Source organism: Ictalurus furcatus, chromosome 2 (genome assembly GCF_023375685.1).
Source record: "Ictalurus furcatus strain D&B chromosome 2, Billie_1.0, whole genome shotgun sequence".
NCBI classification, from domain to species: Eukaryota; Metazoa; Chordata; class Actinopteri; order Siluriformes; family Ictaluridae; genus Ictalurus; species Ictalurus furcatus.
Window position 1 is genome coordinate 36,138,746 of NC_071256.1, and position 24,049 is coordinate 36,162,794.

General features: G+C 39.0%; 1 protein-coding gene across 2 annotated transcripts; it reads right to left on the minus strand.

The window, feature by feature from the left end:
- Positions 1–6,879: 6,879 nt before the first annotated feature.
- Positions 6,880–23,505, minus strand: ramp2 (receptor (G protein-coupled) activity modifying protein 2). Of its 2 annotated transcripts, XM_053617211.1 has the most exons (6): positions 23,038–23,502; positions 21,566–21,652; positions 20,429–20,485; positions 11,567–11,593; positions 11,079–11,235; positions 6,880–9,819 (listed from the first exon to the last, which is right to left on the minus strand). In XM_053617211.1, exons 1-6 carry the CDS (start codon positions 23,093–23,095, stop codon positions 9,570–9,572), a joined length of 636 nt encoding a protein of 211 aa, XP_053473186.1. In that variant the 5' UTR covers positions 23,096–23,502; the 3' UTR covers positions 6,880–9,569. The 2 variants fall into 2 exon arrangements, with proteins under 2 accessions (XP_053473186.1, XP_053473194.1); XM_053617219.1 differs by lacking the exon at positions 21,566–21,652 and having other exon boundaries at positions 23,038–23,505.
- Between the last annotated feature and the right edge of the window lie 544 nt (positions 23,506–24,049).

The following is a 24,049-nucleotide window of genomic DNA, read 5'->3' on the forward strand; positions in this document are numbered from 1 at the left end:
TAACGAGCTGAGGAGAACGCAAGGCAATCACCCTTAACACACCTCTGAGATCTGGCTGTACACACATACTGTACTGTACATGCACACACTAGGGGTGTAACGCAATATCACTATCTGTATGCGTGTGCATGGCCTGAATAAACCCTACCCCGCTGTTTGTTTAATCCTGCTTGTTCAGTTATTATTTTTATTTATATAGGAGGTTTTATATATATATATATATATATATATATAGGAATTTGCTCGGTTCAATTTCCGAAAATATAAATGATGAATGAATCAGTAGCCTAATTTGAATGCATGAGGCAGCATTACATGTAGGATTATTAATAATGATTGGTAGTCGGCTGATGCTCGTTCGAAATCCTCATTTGAGATCATTTCTTGTTTGCTGTTATCACATTTCAAATGATAATGCGAATTTCTGAAAAGCTTGAGCAGAGATCACAAATAAATAGGCGTACAACACAGGGAGGATATTTTACTCGCAAAGAAATGAACGTGATTGACGTTGCACCTCAAGTAGGATGTCGAAAAGGGTCCTCATTAAGCACAGAGGTCATTAACCATTTAACGGCCAAAGCGCAGAGGTTCTGGCCTTTCCTCTTTTCTTCTGCGCTAGAGTGAAATTCAAACTCACTTATCCCGAAATATCACGAATGTGGTCCCGTTCCCTGATCGGCTAACGAGGCGCTTGCTAGTTAGCGTATGAGTTTCATCGGGTGTGTTGGGCGACATCGCGCTTAGGATTAGCTCAGAAATGAGCCGAACAGAACGTCTCTTAAGGGACGAGTCATCGTGAACGTGTGGAAAACATCTCCAAATCCAAACAAGAGAAACGTGGACGTTTATTAGCAGGGCAAACTGTAGAATTTGATAGGAATCATATGAGGAAAATTATTCCGTGTTACAGGAAATTCTTAATTATTGTTAAAAAAAAAATATTCATATTTTTGATCAGGAAAGTTATGTTTAAAACAAGTAAAGCAAGCTCATTCATCAATAGAGCATAGTTTTAAGCCGCAGCTAACAGTATTAACCCAAAGATTTTCGCCATGAGGCCGCCATTTTGGATGTTACGTGTAGGACGTACATGTAAAATTCTTTCTTTCTGCATTCGGAGCAATGTGCATCTTTACAAACATCTTTACAAAACATCAGGGATCAAGTGTGGGAGAATAAGTTATTCCCTCACTAGACTCTCTGGGGTTTTTTTTTTCTCTCGCTCTCTCTCTATTGATGTTAATGAATCAAATCAAATTTAGTTTGTCCAGTGTGTCATGAACTGAGTAACTGAACTAAGATTGAGTTAGAGTGCAAGAATGGAAATGGGACAAACAAACCAGTAAAAAGAATATTTTTTAAAGTCGAGTTGATATACACCAATCAGCAATAACATTAAAACCAGTTATTACGTTTACATGGACATTACTTCGATATGAACCCGATTAAGACGATACTCTGATTCAGAAACTAGCATGTAAACAGAGATTATCGATAATCCGATTAAAGTCATACTCGAAGTAAACACGGATGGAATTAAGACGTGTGGAGTATTCCTGTTTTAGTCGCATTATCGGCGTGCGTTACAGACACGTACACACCTTAATCACACTATTAACGTCGTGTGGGAGTTTTCACCGCATTTTGTGATAGGACACGTGCTCACACAGCAGCGCTCGACCGTTTGACGGCGAACAAGAGAGCACGGCTGCGTCCCAAACCGCGTACTTGCCTGCTATAAAGTAAATTTTAAATAAAAACACCCAAAACTGTATACAGTTCCATAACGAAGACGAACTGTATGTCGATACGTGAAATTCTGGAGGGAACGTCGGACGGCATGGCGTGGGGACGTAATGACGTGTGCTGGAAACCTCTCTATGTTCTATAACATGTAAAACGGGAACATGAATGGAATATTCTAAAAGCGACTCATGTAAACACCTTCATCAGAATATTATACATCTTATTCAGAATAAGGTCAGTAATTAGATTACTGCTGTCTGTGTAAACGCAGTCAGTGATTATCTCGTTACCGTGGCACCTGTCGGGGGGGTGGGGGGGGGTATATTTATTAGGCAGCAAGTGAAAAGACAGTTCTCGAAGTTGATGTGTTGGGAGCCGGAAAAATGGGCAAGCGCTAGGATCTGAGCAACTTTTATAACGACCAAATCGTGATGGCTAGACGACTGGGTCAGAGCATCTCCAAAACGACAGGTCTTGTGGGGTGTTCCCGGTATGCATTGGTTAGTACCTACTAAACGTAGAAGGAGAACCGGCGAACCAGAGACGGGGTCATGGGCGCCCAAGGCTCATTGATATAGGGAGTGAAAATTGCGGTTTGAGGAATATGACAAAGAGTTCAAGGTGTTGACTCGGCCTCCAAATCTCAATCGAATCGAGCATCTGTGGGATGTGCTGGACGAACCAGTCCGAACCATGGAGGTTGCATTGCACCTTGCGACTTACACGACTTAAAGGACCTGCTACTAACATCTCGGTGCCAGATACCACAGCACACCTTCAGAGCTCTTGTGGAGTCCATGCTTCGATGGGTCAGAGCTGTTTTTGCGGCACAAGGGGAGGGGGACCTACACAATATTAAGCGGGTGGTTTTAATGTTATGGCTGATCGGTGTAGAGTACGTGAGAATAATTTCTTTATAAACCCTAGATGATGAAACTGAAATTCAAAAAAACTATGCATGCTAATCCAAGTATTAATACTGTTAGTCAGAAACGGGAATAACCTGGCACGTAGGTTTTTGCTCTCCTTTTTTTTTTAGATATGATGTGTATTATACTCATGTGTGTGTGTGAGAGAGAGAGAGAGAGAGAGAGAGAAAGTGGGCGAGAGAGAGAAAGAGGTATTAAAAAGAACGAAAGCACCTTTTCCCAAACGATTCATGTGTTTGATTGTATTTGATTGGTGTCTTTTCAGCACCTCATAGCAGTTACAGGAACTCAGGCAGGACAAAGACAGAAATAAACGAGTGTTCGTTCAGACAGTGTTTACATTGCTCACATTCTCTGCTGTGTGGGAGTCCAAATTTCAGGAGGCAAACAAAGCAAATCCTGTATTGCTACAGTAGATTTAAAAAAAAATAATAATAAAATAAAAAAAAAATACTGTCTACAATAAATAACTCCAATGATTACAAAACTACGTTTTAAAAACGGTTACCTCAAACGTACAAACGTACCTGAAACTTTTAGCTGCACAACCTCCATGCGATAAACAATAGTCAGGTTTGACTGGCGTTTAACACATTTCGAAGAACATTCCAGGCAGTTCAAGAGTGTGATCCTGAAATCCTAATGTGTCTACTTATGAGAAGGTTGTTTACTAGCAGGTAGCTAGCATTCTAGTGGGCTAGTCAGCTGTTAACTAGCAAACTCAGGAAGCTAGTCAGCTGTTAACTAGCAAACTCTTGGGAGGTAATATATATTTTGACAGTCTTGACTACAATTAAATAAATCTCTGAGAATGTGATGATGCAATTCGAAACACTGATTAAAAAATAATAATAATAATCGCACTCATGTGAACCTGTGACAAACGTAGGCGACTAGTAGTTAGCTAGCTGGCTAGCTACAGTAGCGGAGCGATCCTACAATTGCTGTGCCATTTGGTATACTAATGACACTTAAAAATAGAACTTATTTTCCGATACTGAATCTAAGAAAAACTGACGGCGATGACATTTTGCCCTAATTGTTTCAGTACACAACACAGTCAGATCAAAACCACTTCCTGTTCCTGTCTGCGTGGAAAACTCATAAGGACAATCGCTGTGACGCTGAAGACCTGCCGTAAGCAGATATCTTAGAGAAGTTCATGTTTTTTTTTTTTAAATCCTACTCATACTTCATACTTCTAGTGCACATATACTCGCTGACCACTTTATTAGGAACACCTGCTCACTCATCATGCATACAATTATCTAATCAGCCAATCATATGGCAGCAGTGTAATGCATACGATCATGCAGATACAGGTCAAGAGATTCAAACATTAAACATCAGAATGGGGGAAAATGGTGAATTCCATCAAATATTCAGATACAGGAAGAGTCACGAAGCTTAGGTTGTACCGACTTGCAAATATTTTGAAGCTGCTGCCACCTTGTGTTTTAAACGCTGCATCATGTAAACTCAACCCTTTTTTTTTTTAGGCTTTTAGAGACCGATTTTGATTTTGCATAAGAATACAATGCTATAAAATCAATTAAATCAGCACAGTAAAAAAAAAAAAAATTTTAACATCTCATGCTCGAAAACATTCTTTTCCACGAGTCGTCCATTATAGGTTATGAAAAACGTTCGTTTTATTATGAGGTAATTATTTGATAATAAAATACACACATTTTATTTTTTTGTATCGCTATTACTTCGAGCGGCTTTTGTTTGAAATACACCTTGGATCTTGACGCTTCATTTAGTGGAGCTTCATCAAGGGGGATTTTTAAATGCAAACAGCAAAAAGCCAGCGCTTTACAGTGGATACAGTACTACGGTATGTTTCTAGAATTTTATAAATGTACTTTTAGTAAAGATACAGGTTTAACGTCCAAGATACGATCATAAGAAATCTTGCATCTCTGTCAAAGGGTGAGGCTGTGAGTGGATTTGCAATCATAATCCCCCACCCCTAAATTGTTAAGGAATACTGTATATAAGACATGATCTCTCATGGCACAGCCATGATCACAGACATTTAAGGATCAAAAAGCGAGCATTTTATTTACATATTATTTCACCTCATCTTTTAATTCACGATGTAATTCTTCAGTGTTAACTGATTTCCTCCTTAGGGATGAATAAATCTTATTCAGTGCGGTCTATTTCATTGATTGAGGTGCGTTATTGCCGTGCTACCACTATGTGTCAGTGTTGTTGCAAAAATAGACTGAAAAGGCTTGCTGAGATTGTTCTGGACAGTGGAGAATTTGAGAGAAAGTACATAAAAGTAGGGCAAAGCAGAAAAGAAATTCATGCCAGACTGTCCTAGATTGTGGACGAATCACACCGGTGCATTTACAAATAAATTGATCCATATATATTATTATTATTATTATTATTATTATTATTATTATTATTTTAACTCGGGTGGAAAAAGTTGCAGCCATGTTAGGAGCCAAGCCAGTCACGCTGGGCAGTGTGGAGCATCTGGTCAGCACTGATTGGCTCCTAGGTTCAACATGTGAGGTGTGTACTGTCCCGTGGGCCTTGTGAAAATGACGCAGGATTGGAGGAGATCAGCGAGGGAAGGTGGAGCCGTGTGGATGAGCTGATCTGAGCCGAGGGAGGAGAGACTGAGAGAACAGGAAGGAGGGTAATCACCCTTACCATGTCTTTCCCACTACACCCTGCCAGACAGAGACAGAACATAGACGCTGCCCAGAAGTGTCCAGATGGCTGTGTGTGTGTGTGTGTGTGTGTGTGTGTGTGTGTGTGTGTGTGTGTGTGAATGATGTGTATTTACACAGGCATAAAGTGTTTCACTTAAAGCTCACACTTTTTTGGGGTGACTCGATAAACTCATGAAGTGGACAAAGAGAATACAAGTTGTTTTCTCGACTACAACCATTTATATGAAAAAAAAGTTTCGAATAGATGAATAGATAGATAGATGAGGGGATCTCCAGAGGGAGATTTGGGGTAGCCAAAAAATCCAGAACATTAAATACAGTACACACGATAAACATGCATACGATACACATTTTTACATACACACTGTGCGCAAACAATACCTTTTATACTTACTAGGCACACACTGATACAAACCTTCAAATGCACCATAATTACCCAACCCTTATTACAGTCCCTGTGCGAGTCCACGGATGTTTCGCCGTTTGTGTCTCGCTGATATTATATAGTATTTACAAATCTGTATTTTAACATCTCATTTTTTAACATCCCAGCCCACTACATGTACAGTTTACCTTGAAATCAAACCTGATCTTTAGTTAATAACTCAATCTTTTTATTTATTTATTTATTTTTTTTATTAGTTTACATTAATGTACGAATCCACTTCACACCTCTTGATTGAAACGTCCTTTTCCATGATGATGGTGCTTCGTTCATTACAGGTTCTGAAAAGCGTACATTTTTAGTCAAACTCAACTGAATGATACCTGAACACGTTCACCCGCGTGAAATGTTTGGAATATTCCACAAGTCACAAGTTCAACAGGAAGTCGCTTCCAAATTTCCTCAAGAAGAAAAATAAAGTTATTTTTCTGTCATTTTTTTTTTTTTTGCATGAAATTTTGATATTGAGTGACAGTCACTTTTTATAAATTATACTTACATATATATATATATATATGTGTGTGTGTGTGTGTGTGTGTATGTATACACACACACACACACACACACACACACACACACACACACATATATATATATATATATATATATATCCATCTGTGAATTGGTCAGAATCGACATCCTCCTGACCAATCAGAATGAAGAATTCAACAACAGTAAGGTAACCTTCATGGCAAATCATCTTTAGCTTTTTCAATTTCATTTGATTGCAGTGTGATCATTTTTTGGTCAATTATTTACTTGAACTGAAAGGACACATGTTTGTTTGTTTTCCCGTGATGCTTTAGAACATTCTGCCAAGGTTGTGGCACTTGAGCAGAAAGGAAGAGGACACTTTAATGTTTGGCGTGTTTATCTCATGGGCCATTAATTAGCAGGAATTACAAGGAATCAAAATTGCTAACATACGACCATCTGCATGTTTGACGTTCTGGTTTCTCTTAGAGACACTGAAGTCATCTTCTGACACCGAGTTGAAGAGGGTAAAAATGACTCATGTAAAGGGGAGGGGGTAGGGGGGGAGAGGGGGGAGGGGGAATAATCGTATTAAAAAGGTACGGTTTAATTGTATGTCTTTGTAAAAGTTGTAATTGTAAAAGTGCTTCCAGAGGAACAGTATAAAATGATTCACAGATTGTTAGTGAGGCCATACCACAAGACAGAGCAGCTCAAAAACACAGATTCAACGAAAGCACACACTTTCAGAGTCGTTCAAAAAAAAAAAAAAAAAATGTGCAAAGTACATTTAAAGACAATTACATGGAACAGTAAAACAATTTCTACGTATAAACATATCTCTTATTTTATCCCATGTCAGACCTTGAACTGAGACCTTTTTATTCAGATTCACACAGGTAAGCACACAGCCTTCATTCCAGCTGCTTTTCCAGTTAACAGTGTTCCCACGCCACCTCTCTGACCCTTCACCTTTCATCTCTACCGTGCTAAATTACTCTGGATGTTGCACCAAAGCGGCCAAAGGCTTACAAATGACACCCACGGATGAGAGTTAATCGTCTGGCTCGATGACCCAGCAGGGGCAGTCGTGGGATTTGAATACTTCTCAACCTTGTGGTTGAACTAATGCTTTAAACCTTTAAACATTCAGTAAGCTGCGGACTGAGAGAACGCTGCATTGTCATACAAAAATACACTGATCGATTGAGATGTTTATGTGGTTCACTTGCTCCTTTAAAGGAATTTCACCCATTTTCTTCTTTATAATTTGCATCAAATTTTGGTGTCTGCCACCAAAACAAAATGGAAACGATACACCAGGGTTTTTTTTTTCATTGCTCTGTATTGTTTGTTTTTTTTTATATATATATATATCGTAAGACAAATGAGTTAGAGTCTAATCCCAGTATGAAAAATCAGCGATCAAGAAAGTAATCCAGCTTGTTCGTCTTTATTTCAATTAGCGTATCACGCTATTACAATCATTCGACTCGACTGCGTGAATCTACAATCTGGGCTAGAAAGAAATCAGCCCCAGCTTCTACTTCATATCATTCTGAGTGTATTGGGGGTTTTTTTCCACTTATGACCATTGGTGGTGCTATTGTATTTGTTTCCACAAAAGTAAAAAAAAAACAATCTACTTTAAACCATTTATAAGCAAATGAGGCTATAAGGATCTCTGCTTGCACATTTATACCCGACAATATTGGTCCCATATCTCTTTAATAGGATTAGACTTCAACGATTTTTGGTGAAAATTCGCTGAAGCTATCGCTGTTTAAAAACTAACAAACAAACAGAGCTCTTCCCTTCATTGTCCAATCCAAAGCCATACACACAAAGAATACTCGAGCAAGATGCAGAGGTTTCTGAATTATCAGCAACATGATTAGTTTAGATGTTCCTGATTGGTCAGATGTTGGAGGTCAACAGAACCTGGGGAGTTTCTCCTGACAGCTACCAGAATCTGAAGAGAACCCAAACATCACGAAAAGTGTTGCGGACAGTCGAGATTTCCACTCGATGCTTTGTTTCCTTTCCAAACCAGAAAGCATTCTTAGAAAAGTTCATACTGAAGCAAAGCACTTTTTTTTTTTTTATCTTGTATCAGTGACAGACACTTGAGTTCAATATGAAAGAAAGGGGGAAAAAATGGGTGAAATTCTCTTTTAGTCGTCCTGTTATAAAAACCGATAGTCACCGCTTGTGACTTGGGTCATAAAATCATAAAAATAAGCGTTGAGATTTTATCATAATCATACCCGAGCCAGCAAATTGGCCTTTGTCACTCGACTGACACTCAAATTCATATCAAAATACTAATTATGGACGAAAAAAAATAGTCTTACAGTACATGGAGTAAGGCTTCAGTGACTTATAAAGGTGTTAATAACAGAGTTGGACCAGCACTCAGCATTGTAATGTTAATATCAGGATTTGAGAGTACGAATGAGTAAAAGAACGTAGAAAATAAACTGCTGGTTGAAGCACGAGCGCAGACGATCCAACGCTGCTTTTTAAAAGCGTCTGCAAGAATGTTTACCGCTTAAAAACGCTTAAACGCTTAAATTCTTATTCATCACCTTTAGCTAGGATTTAAAAAAATGGCCAATAAAACAATTCCTTCAAACAACAAAGATGTTGATCCAGATATGATTATGAGATCCTAATATACCAGTGACGCATGATAACTATTGCTCAAGTAGGTCTGTTTCCATACAGATGCTTTGCAAAAATAAACGTCGAGCGAAATTTCTGGGGAAAAATAAGTACAAATAAAATGATAATCATGAGAAATTGTTATCGCAGCGTTTCTATACCACTAAATCATACTGACAAATCAGTGTCCTGAGAACCCAGGACAAGGAGATTTCATGTTCCGGCTAATGATATTTTATTCGTAGTTGCCTAGACGCAAATACTATTTAACTACGTCCACGAAGCCAGAACCTAACGCCTGTGATTGGCTACTGCTGCACTAATTAAAATAATAACAACAAGGCCTTCCTTTGAATCCAGAGACCAGTTGCTATACTCTCTTGGATTGCTGGCCATTGCTTGGCATTTCCATTCACAATATTTCAGAATTCGCATAGCAGGTAGATGGAAACAGGACTACTGTTGGGTTTTTGGTCAAGTTAGTGTAAAAAAAAAATTAAACATATAAAAAAGTTTCACGTCTAAAAGAAGAAGACCAGTTTTGATTCCTAGTTTGTTTGTTTTTTCCAGGAAAAGGGCAGATGGAGTTAATCCGGGGGATGGAGTCAAGCTTTATGACCTTCTGTCTCCGTTCTTGGTCTTCAGCACGACAAGCACCACCATGGCCGGGATAAGACATATAGGGGTCATGACGAGGGCGAAGATGACGTTAGGTGGCGGATCCCTAAGCGTCTCGATGGGACACTCCTGGAAGAAGGAGGAGTGGATTTCCACAAACATGTCCTCCACCAGCCTGTTGGGCCACGGGAGCACCAAGCACTCCGCAATGCCCTCCGAACACATGGTGAAATTGTTATAGGAACTGCAAGAGAGATCAAGCGAGAGTGTGTACATTTCCAGCCAGATTTTTAAAACAAACCAAAAAAACATCTTCAAAAAGTCTATAGTGTAATAGAAATGACATAATGGGTTTTCATCGACTAACTTGTAGTGGGACTGAATATTCGAAAGAGGCTGAACAAATGACATCACAAACAACACCAGCCAATCACAGTCTAGCATCTGAAACAGTATAATACTATACTAAATAGTATGTTCGAAAAGTACACCAACATATATAGAACTTTTATGTTCTTTTATATATATATATATATATATAAAAAAAAACACAACAACAGAGTGTTTCCTTGTCAGGTTTACTAAAAGTGCAAGTTAGCATCGAATTTTGAGGACGTTTTTATTAAAAAATTGTGGTAAGTAGTGGTGGAAGGTAGACTGGTAGAATATACATTTTTAGTGAGGCGTTAAAATGAAAAATCTAAATGAAACTGAATGAACCATCGAGAATTATTGAATTCCGGAACAAAAACCAAAACTGAGAACAAAGTGCTGTACGATTATTATTGTTCTTGTTTGTGGTGGTAGGTTCTGGTGTTATTTAGCTTTTTTCATTATATTTCATATAATCGTTATTAATTACACAATTCATTATTCATTTACAAAAAAAAAAAATTTGTTTTAAAAGATTTAATCCAAAGCATTAATTAATGCTTAGTGGAGGAAAAAAAATAATTTAAAAAGAGAGAGAAATAATAATAATATTATTGAAATTTCTGGGAGGGTTTTGGGGGGGGGGGGGGGGGGTTTGGTCATTACTGCACAAAACTAAACTTTTCTTGTTGAAATGTTTTTACAATTTTAACGTTTTCTGCTATTTTGGTATTCAAAATTATGGAGCATCACTAGAAATTTCAACTGTTGACATTTTTTTTGAATGATTTTCACTATTCTGCTATTTTCGTAGTCAGAATTATGACGCATTACTAGAATTTTTAGGATGCCGGATGAAAACTTTTCTTGTAGGAATTTTCAGCATTTGAACTTTTTTTCCAGCCATTTTTGTTTTATTTGAAATTTTGCAGCATTGCTAGAACTTAAAGCACCAAATTCCAAAGGACCCAGGTAACACGACAAGAGGTTATGGTTTACACCTGAATGATGCCCGAAAAATGAAGTCCAGAAATTTTTTTATACACTTTTTTACACACAAAAAACAGAATTTCTGCCTTTTCATCTACGTGCAAAAATTCCCATGTGATCTTTCACAGAAACACCACTAACCTTTTCACTTTATCCCACACGCACAAGTCGGTGGAGTTGACATTATCCAGCTCATTCTGTAAATTCAGTCTGCAGATTTTAAGGAATTCAGAGTAGCACTGAACCCTTGGCAGTGTAGCCTCGTCACATAAGGAACAGTATACTTCACATGTGCTTGCTTCATTCCCGTACACAAAGAGGATAAAACACAATTCATTAAAACACGAATTATTGCACAACATTAACTGTACGAATTAAATGAATAACAGGAATTAAAAAGTATGACGTGCAACTCTTCAATAAATTATACCGCAGTATAAGAGGAATAAAACACTTTGTATTATATTATATGCGATTATGTAGGTTGGCGACAGTAACTCCGCTTCCTAACGACATTCCCGTCGTTGATTCATTTCCCATAACGTCAAACCCCCTTGTGTTTTATTCCTTACTAAACAAACAATTCAACTTAAACCAACACTACAAGATGGAAAACAGTGAAAACTTACAGAGCGGTTTCTCTTCAGTGCTGACGCCTACAAAGGAAGAGACATCATGAGTGTGAGAACAAATATTCAGGTCCAAGTTTTAGTGTTTTCCCTAACAGCTAACCGACCATGGCTTTAACGAACAATTTGGCCAAAAATGAAATACACAATTTACCTTTTACCCCAAATTTAGCTTATAGACCAAGACATCCAAGTGGGGAAAAAATCCATTCCGACTACGTACAATCATAATTGCCACTCGGACAAAAGTTCCTCAAGCGCTGAAATTCTGTAACGCCGTTTCATTATGGCAGCACCGACGTCGTACATCCAACATTTTACGCATCGATGAAGTGTTAACAAAGCGCCTGGGCGTTTTTTAAGAACTTTTTTGAATATCCACACACAATGAACGAGTGATAGATTTCCGTAAATGTCCGTTTTTCCCTAAACTCTGAAGCGGGAAACGTGGACCCCAGCTTAAAATTCGTAGTTGGTGCACAACAGCAAAAGTTCTGATCTCGTACAATTACACGAAGACCAAACATGTTTCTCCTCACCTCGGTTATAACTGGCTCGTGCACGTAGCCAAACTTTATAGCTAGCTCCAGAACGTATACAAAGTCACCCATTTGACTAAAATCAGATAAGACCTCTTGACCTCAAATCATATATATATATATATATATATACTAAAAAGCTAAATAAAAAGCTGTCTATTTGCAAAAAAAAACCACCAGCAGTGGGTAATAAACACTTGGAGATGGCGTGTACCTCCAGCTGCTGTAATAAAGAAACGAAAAAGCAGAGATGATGTTTCTTTTATCCCACAATGCTTTTGAATTCTCAAATCTGATTGGTCAGAACATGTTGATGAATGTTTCAATAACAGCTTCTCTGACAGCAGTTCGACTGTAATGCAAATAAACACGTTTATTATATATTAATGCATTTGTTCTAATTCAGTAGTGTTCCTATAGTAACAGCTCGTTCATAGGGACTTCTAAGAATAATAATAAACGGATTCAAAAATATGGTTATTTAACAAAACAAAAAGCATAAAACGTTGACATGTTGACGTTTTTTTTGCATTATAAGAGCCAGTTATTTAACGTTGATGGAAGGAGTCTCCAGTGTCAGGGTCTTCTTCGGGACGGATGACTGTGCAAATGCTATAGAGTAGGTAGTATTTTACCATCCTATTTAGTGTGCTAGTATGCAATTCAGGACACAGCCATTATTAGATATCATTAGCTGTAGTTGAAATGTATGACTTGTGGTCATTTTGCTGCGGGTGAGAATGAGCTGCATGGAAACGTGTGTCTAAAATGGACAACATGTAATACCACTGGTACGCAACTCTATCAGGTGTCACCTTTACCGAAGTGTGTTTGTGCTGTTTTACACACAGAATATGTTCAAATTAGCCTAAATTGAGAAATTTTCACATTTGAAATTCCGAATGTGCCTGATCGACAGAGAACTCACAGAGCGGGAGATACGATAGGAAGTAGGAAGGTACTAGGTTGAAAGTTCCCAGCTGTCAATCTCTAAAACCGGTCGCTGTAAGCTTTCTTTGTTGTTGTTCTTGTTGTTGTTAGCAAGATTAGCCTCGTAGCTCCAGTGCTAAACCCGAAAAAAGAGTCAGGCTGACTCAGTCCAGCTGGAGCAAATGGAAAACTGAGGAAATACTCCTCCTAATGGGCATGAGAACCTGGCATTGATTATATGTTGTTTTAAAACTATGTTTCAGCGACTTTGTTCCCAAGTTCAATGGACTTTGTTCTTCCGTCCCGGTCCTGGAACACCATAATGTGTGTTTTTTCCGCTCGAACACACCTTACACGTCAATAAAGTCTTGTTAATGAGACACTGAGTTGAACCAGGGTTTAAAATTAGCCGCAGACGTTTTGGATTAATAGTTAAACTGATTCAAACGAGCTTATTCATGCAACCCGGTCTAATTGCGTTTACATTTACCGTTTAAAAATCCAGTTAAAGGTGCATTACGTAAAATCGGTCTTTCTTCAAAGATTAGGTCTCTAACGGTTAGGTGGTTTTGACATTCCGATGATGTTCCAATCTCCCATTCCTGCACATATTCACAAAGCTCCGCCCCCAGGATCTACAGTACAGTGGCCTGTAGATCGTCTGTACGATGATGGACAGGAGGCAATCATCATCACTTTTGAAGTGCAAAACTGTTACCTCATTATAAATGACTAATCTTGCGTTATTGCTAATAATATTGTTAATTATTATGATATTGAAGTGTTTTCGATGACGCAGTGTGTGCTGGAGATTATTAAGAGCTTCTAGTCGGCAAAACAATGGACCACATATAGTCTACAGTTCAAAAATCCCTAAAAAAGATTTAGAAAGACTGTTTACAGCTTCTGTAACATAAGCGATATTCCACATTAAACACTTAAGTCTATAACGGATAAAAAAAGTATGAAGTCGTTCTGTAATTTAAATAAATAAGTACATAAATAAAAACACCGCAATCTGTGCATTTACAATAATCTGTGCCGTTATAGTACTGTGGTATAAGAGGAATGAAACATGTCTTGGTTGAGGCGTTCCTTTATTAAAATAGTTTGGGATTAAACTGGTTTGTTTTTATAATCCGGTTTTATTGTGTTTACATTTTAACGATCCGGTTCGTTTTAATATTCCTTATAAGGAGATCTGTATCTAATCTGTACTGATACAGAGTTATAGAGTTACAGAGATGGCACCGATCCGACACCCAGGATCGCTATCAGGCAAATAACGGTGGATCAGATAGGATCAGATATCGGTGCAAATCGATCGATCCGATCCTGTAACAAATGGAAAACATGGATTTGAAGCCGGAAATGTTTACAAAGAAAGAGACTTGTATGGTTGTATTTATTGTTAGGATTGCTTTTTATTTTCATTATTATTTATTATTTATTACTTTTAATTATTCAATGCAATGTAGGAATCTGAGCGTCAGTTTTTGGGTTTTTTTTTAGCTATAAAATCATTCAAAAACTTAGTAGTTTATGAATAATATTTATATATGGATATCGGCTGATACTCGCGATTTCAGTATCGGTATCGGAAAATGAGAATCGGTATCGTGACATCTCTAATATCCTTGCTCCATAACTATGAAAGTTAATTAAGTTAATTAAGTAATGAAGTGTTTCCCGTTATTCCGATCGTTAAGAGCTTTTATCCGGTTTAGTTTTTAAGCGCTTTCAGACAGTTGAAATGCTGAATAAAGAGAGGGGAAGCCCTGTGTGTAAACTTACCGGAAGAAACACAGAAAAACAGCCCAAAGAAGAAGAGCGGTCCCCTCATAGCAGAGTGCGCGAGGCGCTGCTGAGCGCGCGGACCGTGACTGAGTGAAGTGTGCGCGCGGGACAGGAAGAGGAAACGCGGGCAGGGGTGGAAGAGCTCGTGCCCTAACCGCGTCCTGCTCCCTGCACGTGCGCACTGATTGAGGGACAAAAACAAAACGCTGAAACACACTACATAGTGCGCTGGATATCCAGTAGGGATGCGGCCGGTGTGTAACCCCAGGTCGAGAGAGAGAGAGAGAGAGAGAGAGAGAGATGTCGACACGGTTATAAACCAGATGTTTCAAAGGGAGACCCGTTATAGGACACACCCACAGTCTTTGTTAATCGCTCTCTCTCTATCAAGTTCAAGTTGGCATTAATAGTCTAACTCTCTCTCCTCCTCTCTCTTTCTCTGATTCTCACTCTTTCTCTTTCATTTTTTATGTATTTTTCTCCCTTTACTGTTTGTCTGTCTGTGTCTGTATGTCTATCACCCCTCTCCCTCTCTCTCTATTTCTCTCTCTCTATATATTTTTTTCTCTTGCTCTTCGCCTCGCTGTCTGTCTCTCTCTTACCTCCTGCCTCTCTCTTTCTTTCTCTCTCTCTCTCCAACTCTGTCTTTCTCTTTTTTTCTCTCTCATGTGTCTGTCTCTCATCCCACTTCTCTCTGCATCTGTCTCCCTCTCTCTTTGCCTTGCTCTCCCTCTCTCTGTCTGTCTCTCTCTCTCTCTCTCTCTCACACACACACACACACACACACGTGTCTGTCTCTCTCTCTCTCTCATATGTGTCTTTCTCTGTCTCACCCTATTTCTCTCTCGCCAACCTTCATTCTCTTTCTATTTCCTCCTGCTTCTCTCCATCTCTCTCTGTCTGTCGCTCGCACCACTTCTTTCTGTCTTTCTCTCTCTCTCTCTCTCTCTCTCTCTCGCACACATCTGAAACCCCTTTAACCATCCCCTCCCCCCCAACCCTCCATGTATTTTCTCACAGGCCGCTCACTGCGCCTCTCAGATTTATTTAGGTTCCCATCTGTTGCCGAATAGGAAACACGAGTAAACATTTAGGACTGTGATGAAACGGATAAACGAATAAAACGGCTCGTATTAAGCGAGCTGAGGTCCCGGAATCCTGACCAAAAGTCCACCAGCTGTTCTGTTCTCTTTAAGCCAGCTGTTTGTTTAAACAAAAAAAACCCCCTCCCAAAATCTCGAACCGCTCTAAATAAAGGTCAACACAGGGTGCCATCTTGGTGCCACCCATGATGGAGTACACTCCTGAGAAAAACGATGGTCGTTCAAGTGTACTTTGGATTCTTGGCGACGTAGAAACTTTTTACTCATCACCACAGTAGAAAACAACACAACGGATCCCAATTCCATCTCGGCAAAATACTATAACAGACCCGTGTCCTCCGTGTCTGATTATCTGATGATCCTCTAACGATAGACCTGCGATTCATGAAAATGACGTCATCGATCGGCGGGATTGTACGGAAAACCGGTTCGCACAAGCGCAAACATTCTTCAAAGCCAGCTTGAGGTATAAAGTTATTCTTTCTGTCCTTCAGCATGTTTTGTTTAAGGAGGTTGGCATCACCCTACGCACTCATCCTATTGGTGGGTTTTAATCGAGTGTATTTTTAGACATGCTGAGATTTTAGTCAAACTTTTTTTCTAAATCGAGTGTGTGAGTGTGTCAGATTATGCATTCTAAGACCAAAGAATTCGTTCACTATGTGCAATTTATTTATTTATTTATTTATTTTTTATTACAACAGCAATATCAGGCTGAAAATCATACCGCTTTGGTCTGACCAGCTTACCAAAACACCGGTTGAGCTAATAAGTGCTGCTAGAACAAAAACAGCTTCTGAATTAGAGCTACAGTTGAGGTCGTACGTTTACATTCGCCTTGCGGAATCTGCAAAATGTTAAAAATGGGAAAAAAAAAAAAAAGTACGACGGATCATAAAAATTGCATTTTGTGTTTTATTTACTTCTGCCCTGAATAAGCTAGTTCACGTAGCAAATCCAGAGCGACTTACATTTATATACCTGAGCAGATGAAGGTTAAGGGCCAAACAGTGGCAGCTTGGCAGTGCTGGGGTTTGAACTCATGACCTTCCCAACATCTTAACCACTGAGCAACCACTTACGTTTACATCTAGTCCACAAGACACAATAATAACTAATAATGAATTTAAATAATGAATTATACTCATAATAATAATAAATAATAATAACGTACATAATGGGGCGCATGGTGGTTTAGTGGTTAGCATGTTCGCCTCACGCCTATAGGGTTGGGGGTTCGATTCCCACCGTGGCCCTGTGTGTGTGGAGTTTGCATGTTCTCCCCATGCTGTGGGGGTTTCCTCCGGGTACTCCGGTTTCCTCCCCCAGTCCAAAGACATGCATGGTAGGCTGATTGGTGTGTCCGTAGTGTATGAATGGGTGTGTGAACGTGTATGTGATTGTGCCCTGCGATGGATTGGCACCTTGTCCAGGGTGTACCCCGTCTTGTGCCCTATGCTCCCTGGGATAGTCTCCAGGTTCCCTGTGACCTGAAGGAAGGATAAGCGGTATAGAAGATGGATGGAATGTACATAATGAACTTACACAAATGAACCAGTTCAAAACTTTACACACGCTTGAATCTTAATACTGTGTGTTGTTACCTGGATGATCAACGACAGTGTAATTACAGTGGGAAATACATTATCAGCTGGAAAACGTCTACCAGATCAGCATGTGTTTTGATCGCTACACCAAGCTATATTTTCATGGTTGCTTTACTAAACCATGTCGTAGAGTTACGGAACTTTGAATTATTATCAAATACTCTCATTTTTTGTTTGGTTGGGTTTTTTTTTTTAAAGATTGTATATTTCTTCTGTACAGTATTCTCATCCGAGGCTGTAGCAGGACGTAAACTCAGATAAGTGATGTTACTGTCAAGTTTACCAAACTTCTAACTGGTAGAATATAAAAAATTAAAAGAAAAAAGCTGAGTTGATGTGTTTAACCAAACACAGCTGTAGACTGTTTTGCTCGATTTCAGTTCTGTTATGTTCTTTTCTAAACATCACCTCCTCTCACAATGCCTTGGGGCAGAATTGGCAGGAATGTCGTACACACACGTCTTACGCCAGGTCAGATATGTCAAGCGTCATCACACCAATGTTAGGCATGAAAGAAGTCTCAACTTCACATCATGACAGGCAGGCAGGAAGCCAAGAGAAAGAGTAAGAGCATGACGAGAGAACACACAAACCAAATGGAAGTCAGAGTCAATACGATGCCATGAGAAAAAAAAAAAAAAAACGGATTCAAGAGTGATAGATTCTTTATATATTCACTCATTTGTGTCTTTACGCAGCTGTGAAGTTGTTCAATAGAGAACTCGTAATAGATGGCTAGTGGCTAACAGAAGGTGTTTGTGTGTTTCTCAATCTTGTATTTCACACTTGGTTGTATCTGGCAAGAGCGAGTTATTCGGAGCTTCTGCTCATTCTGCTCATTCTGTCTGCCTTAGAGATATGGCAAGACATGTGGTGGATTGGTGGTTAAGGCTCTGGGTTACTGATTGGAAGGTTGGGGGTTCAAGCCCCAGCACTGCCTAGCAGGAAAACCCTGGCACATCATGAATACTTGGGCTGTGTCCCAAACTGCATACTTACTGTACTAAATAATTTGTTAGTATCCCTTTGATGTTATTAATACTAAATGTAGATATATTTTACACTAATTCAAGGCTTTTATAGATTCAGATTTTGTTCTCAGATTCATTTCAAGCAAACTGCAGGGTGAGTTCTACGTTTCAGAGCCTTCAGAGTTTTATTGGAACCAGTGGTGGTTTTATAATGTGATTCACTGAACACCTCAAATTTAGCTGCAGTCCCCTCGGGAAGTATCGGAACAGCAAGGCCCATTCGTTAGATGAAGACATCTGGGTTTGAGATCGAACAGTGAATATGAGACGATAGATCAGAATTGCAGCTTATATTTCCTGATAATGAAATCTAGGATCAAAAATATCGGAACATGTGATTGACATGTGTTTCTTGTCGGCCCGGTGCGCCCTGTTAAAAAAAAAAAAAAGTGACCGTTTAAACGATTAACAGCTCTGAATATCTACTCTTGGTTTGAGCCCTGGGTTTTGCATGTCACTACTGCATTTGTTGTTAAAACGGATAAACCAACATGAAGACCAGAAAGCTGTCTATGGGAGAAAAGCAAGCCATGTTTTGATCTTAAAGCCAAAATATCTTCAGTGCAAAACAAAAGAATTGGCCTAGCCGTCCTAATGCTTTCCAATGAGACTATAGCTAGTTTCAAATATCGAGGCAAAATTTAGATGCCAGCACTACCAAAATTCCTCTAGTAAAGAGGAACCATCTTGGCAATGATTCTGGTTGCAAAAGAAGAGACTCATTTAGCAGAAACGGATCAATATGGAGCAAAAATTTGAAAAAGCTGTTAAACGCTGACAAAAGTGGTGTAAGGAATGGTTTTTAGCTTAAAATTTTTTTAAAATTTATGTTTCCCCAAGAACACATAGCTATGCATGCATCTAAGAACCTAATACGTCATTGGCTATTTGTATTGTAGAGGTGGGACTTGTTGAGTGCTACGTGCTAATTCATATTTTAATCAGGGGACTGTGTCTACTTATACAGTCTCGGGTGCTACATTAAACAGTTCCTCTATTCGTTTATTTTTTTCAGAAAGAAAAGACTACAGTCATGAAAACTTGGTGAAAAATGACACAATCCAGTACCTGAAATGAGTTTTATTGCTTTACTCTGGAGACCTGTTTGCAAATGTAGTGAGCTGTTCAAGCCCATAACTAATATTTACAGTAACTCCTGAAGCATGTGGAGGCAGTAATGTGTGTAGTGTGTTTTAGCGTAGGGGTTTCATCTCAAAGAAGAAATCTGGTTTTTATCACTGACGCTCTACAGCACAGCAACAATCTCTGGGTAAATGAATAGCTTGAACACATCTAGTGATCTATTAAAGCAAATTTATTTGGTTACTATGTTCCTAGTTAACTGATACAAGAGCTACATTACTGATTTACAACAAGTAGAAATATTCCCATAACTGTCTGTGTAGAAAAAAATCCCACTTTCATCCATATCCTTATCCGATCACACCATTGCATGTCGAAGATACACAAACTTCCTGACCTTTGAACTCTAAACAAGTATCAAGTGTAAGATATTAATCGCTGTGCGGGGCGTCTGCAGACCCCTGGGCCCAGTCAGCTGTGTAAGCTGATCTTTAGTGCCATCACAAGCCTTCTGTCAGGTTTATAACCCTGTTTTTTACATCAATATTTATTCTTTTATATGATATAGATGGATCTTTGGTTAATTTTGTCGACATTGCGACAAAGAACATGTGTGAGATGTCCTGGGAAACGTGTCAAAGGCACTAAAACTGGCCCCAGAAATGTGGCGTGACTCAGTCAGACGTGACGGCTAAGCATGAGCCAAAGCCCTTGATGTCGTATCAGGCTAGTGCGGTGTGTTTTGACAGCTGTGTGGTACAGGCTCTCTTACTTGTTGTGGTTAACGGTGTGGTCGGGACTCCTGGGAAAAGGGGGGTGTTGCCCAAACCTGAAGTACACACGCAGAGAGAGAGAGAGAGGAGAAATAGAGAAAGAATCATGTTTTATGTGTCATCCTGAGGTCATAGAAATCCTACATGGTCTGCAAAATGGTCTGTAACTCAAGTAAAAAAAAATAATAATAAAAATTGTGTAACGAGGTTTGTGTAATGAGGTTTGTGTATTAAACCACACACTGATTTTGGTTGTTGTTTGCAAATTAGTCACCTTTCACCAAGTAACCAAGAAACCAAGCTAGCTAACAACTGCTAATAACTCTGATGATAAAACACAACTAGCGTGCATTCTAGTAGCTAGCTGTCATGATACAAACTAGCTAAATAAATACAAACTGTAGCTAAGGACAGATATTTACAGCGATTGATGTTGTGTTGGTGGTGGTGGTGGTGTTTTGGGTTTTGCTTTTTTTAAAGAAAAGTATAAACTTCTTAAGTTCTTAAGAATCTTCGTAAGAATTTTTTTATTCTTGTGTAACAAGAGGTTATGGCTGTTGTTTTTTGTTGGTATTGTTGTTTATTTGTTTGTTTTCTGTTCTCCCTGCCCACCTCAAAACTACTGTATGCTTTCTTGTTATTTCAGCCAAAGCAGTGGTCAGAACGATTGCAGACTAATCTCTCTCAGTGGAAATAACACTGAATTCACTGAAGGGGAAAGTTCTCGGGACATCAAAGACAGATTTTTTGACGATTTTATGTAGGTGAATTTTAATGTCTGAACTTGCTAGCCTTGGTTTTGCGAAACAATAGAATGTAAAAGTGAACTCTGGTCAATCTACCACAGGGTAGAATGTGCTGTCTGTCATTTATCCCGCCTCATCCTATGACGTGGTAAATTTTTAGGGTTTTTTTTAAGCCGCCTTGCAAAAAACGTGATCTCATGACTTGTTTTTTAAGTCAATTGTACAGTAACTGATCTGTGTTTGAAAATAGTGCACTCAAGTACAGTAACAAATGAATTGTGCTTTGTTGCTTCTCAGCTCTGGTATCATTTACAGTACATCAAATACACTTTAAGCAATGGTTCAATCCACAATGTTCTAACGTTATAGGCCTAGCTAAAGAAATCTCACCGCGTTGTTCTTCTGAGCGTTTGGGAGGAGTGGCCTCGCTCGGAACGAGTGCCTGCAGCCGACCGAACATCAAAACCATGCAGGCGACTGCGAGAGAGGAAACGCGGGGTTAAAGAAACATATCGGCATTCGTACCGAATCAAATGGAAATGCGTTAATCCAACAAAAAAGATCTCTTCAACTGGTTTTTTAAAAGTTCTACTTGGAACCCATTGTGATACCATAGAACCTTTCAGCTTTCCTCAGAGTGTCCTTTTGGATGCTGTCAGATACTATACGTTTTTTTTTTACAGTCAAAGAACCATGGGGGATACAAACTTCTGCTCTCAAATTTCAGGTAGCGACCAACAAAATGGATTTCTCATCCGATGTCTTTTTAAGGACTTCTTGGACGTTTACACGTTTCCTTCATAACCATCACACAGAGGAAGGGTGAAGAAGAGAGATAACTGGTGATAGCAGGAGTGCATCCTCTCTTTGTCCTGTTCGATTGGCACATTTCCTGAACTGTCTTTTTTAGAGTTTCTCTAGGGGGAAAAAAACTACATGTGCCTCATCACCTGCATGCTTGTAACAACTTGTACAAAGGAAATAGGCACGTAGGGAAAAATGTCCCTCGTGACCACACTTTCAGAAATAAAGGTACCAAACTGTACTGTACTATCAATGAAACAGCTTTTGTACCTTTAGTATGTATCTTTTAGCATGGGAGTGTACCTTTAATTGAAAAATATGGCTCCGAGTCAGATCTGGCCCACCTAAATTTGTAATCTGGCGGATTAAATGAACTTCCATGTTCTAACTTGGCCTGATGACCCATAATTGAATTTTATATATATTAATATATTTATTTATTTATTTATTTAAATGCGCTAGTCTGTGTTATTCAGCTAGGGGGAAGTATAGAGCGATAACCTCAGGGCCATAGATTGAGCTGCTGACAAAATATGCTAATGATGTAATTCTTCATTAACACACACAAAAATGTGTCACTGTAACCAGAACTCTTTGTCAAAGAACTATTTTAGGTGTGAATACTTATGCAATCACAAATTTGACCCATCGGATATTGTAAATCTCGACAAATGAACACATTTAAGTAGAAGTGTTAACGTGTTATTGTTATTGGTCAACTAAACATTTTTTTGGTTCTATCCCACTTCCCATTGTTCTAAGTGTAATGTGGCATGCTACCTAAAATGAATTTGACACCCCTGTAAAGCTATATAAGTGGTCCTGAAGGTCCTGAATTTACCTTGAGTTCTTTTTAAAAGCTACAAAGGACCTACCCTTGATTGACGGTACGCCATCGACGAGGAAAAGTACAGTTTGGTAGCTTTATTTCTGAGAGTACATTAGTAATGTCTCTAGAGTTACAGTATATACTCTATGAATAGCTCAAGTTCAGAGAATTTGTATCTGGTTATATAAAAAGATCAGAAAACTGGAGGCGGTGCATTGGTAGTACTTACCCCAAAAAGAGGGGCTCCATGTTGGCCTTAATCGAGGTGAGGACACGTGAGGAGACATGGTCCTTTAGTCCACTGCGAGCTCTGTGTGTGTTTCAGTGAACACTGATCACATGTAGGAACCTTTATGCAGGAAGACTCGACTAAAACAACAGGATGTGCTCATTTCCTTAAAGGGGTGGTGGACTTACACAATGGGACAGAAGCCACAGATAGGGCGGGCTGCTGTTGTGTAGACCACCTCTCTCTCTCACTCTCTCACTCTCTCTCTCTAACTCATTCTGTCTCTCTGTCTGTCAGGACACACTCCCACTCTCACTCTATCACTGTTTGTCTCCCTCGTTTTTTTTTTTCTTTTCTTTTCCCCTCTCTCAGATCTCCTCCAAAGCCAACACTGGTCTCTCCAATGGAACCAATTTCAGTAACCTCAAACGCACATTGAAGTGACTGCCTTATTTTAACTAGAATGCCACAGCATAAAGGTCAGCACCTGTTTCGCAAAGGGTCCAGGTTCAGCGAAAGGACAAAATAGTTCCGAAGGTATGTGAAATAACACTGCTCGGTTGCGTTGGAGGTTGTGGTGGTTTTAGAGATTAAGAAAAAGCAACTTGACGTGAAATGTCCATCAAGAGGAAAAAAGTTCCTGTAGGAACATTCTGAACCTGATGATCTTCACAGTGGGAAGAGCTTCATTTTATAGCTTCACTGTGTCTCTCTAAATTGGCACTGTACGAGTTGTTCCTCTTATTGTCATCCGATATTTTTTTTTTTTGAAGGGCTAAAACATTTATTATAATGAGACTACCAGTGTGGGAAGCTTCTTTTTATTTATTTATTTATTCATTCATTCATTCATCTTAAATGCACTTATCCTCTGTTCACTGATGGAGACTTGAGTGCAAAACTGTTTGTAGCAAATGCAGTCCTAAAGCTATCATAGCATAATTGTTCATTTGAATTGTGGTCATTAGCCATCTTTATGGTTTATAAGTAGTACCATAATCAGTAATCTCAA

Bases quoted from the DNA above. Each gene is read 5' to 3' on its own strand.
- ramp2 (XM_053617211.1), bottom strand. From the start codon at position 23,095: ATGTCTCCTCACGTGTCCTCACCTCGATTAAGGCCAACATGGAGCCCC. The intron at 11,594-20,428 runs GTAAGAGAGCCT...CTTCCTTTGTAG, and splicing joins CACACCGTTAACCACAACAA to GCGTCAGCACTGAAGAGAAA. The intron at 9,820-11,078 runs GTTAGTGGTGTT...TCTCTCTTGCAG, and splicing joins GTGTGGGATAAAGTGAAAAG to TTCCTATAACAATTTCACCA.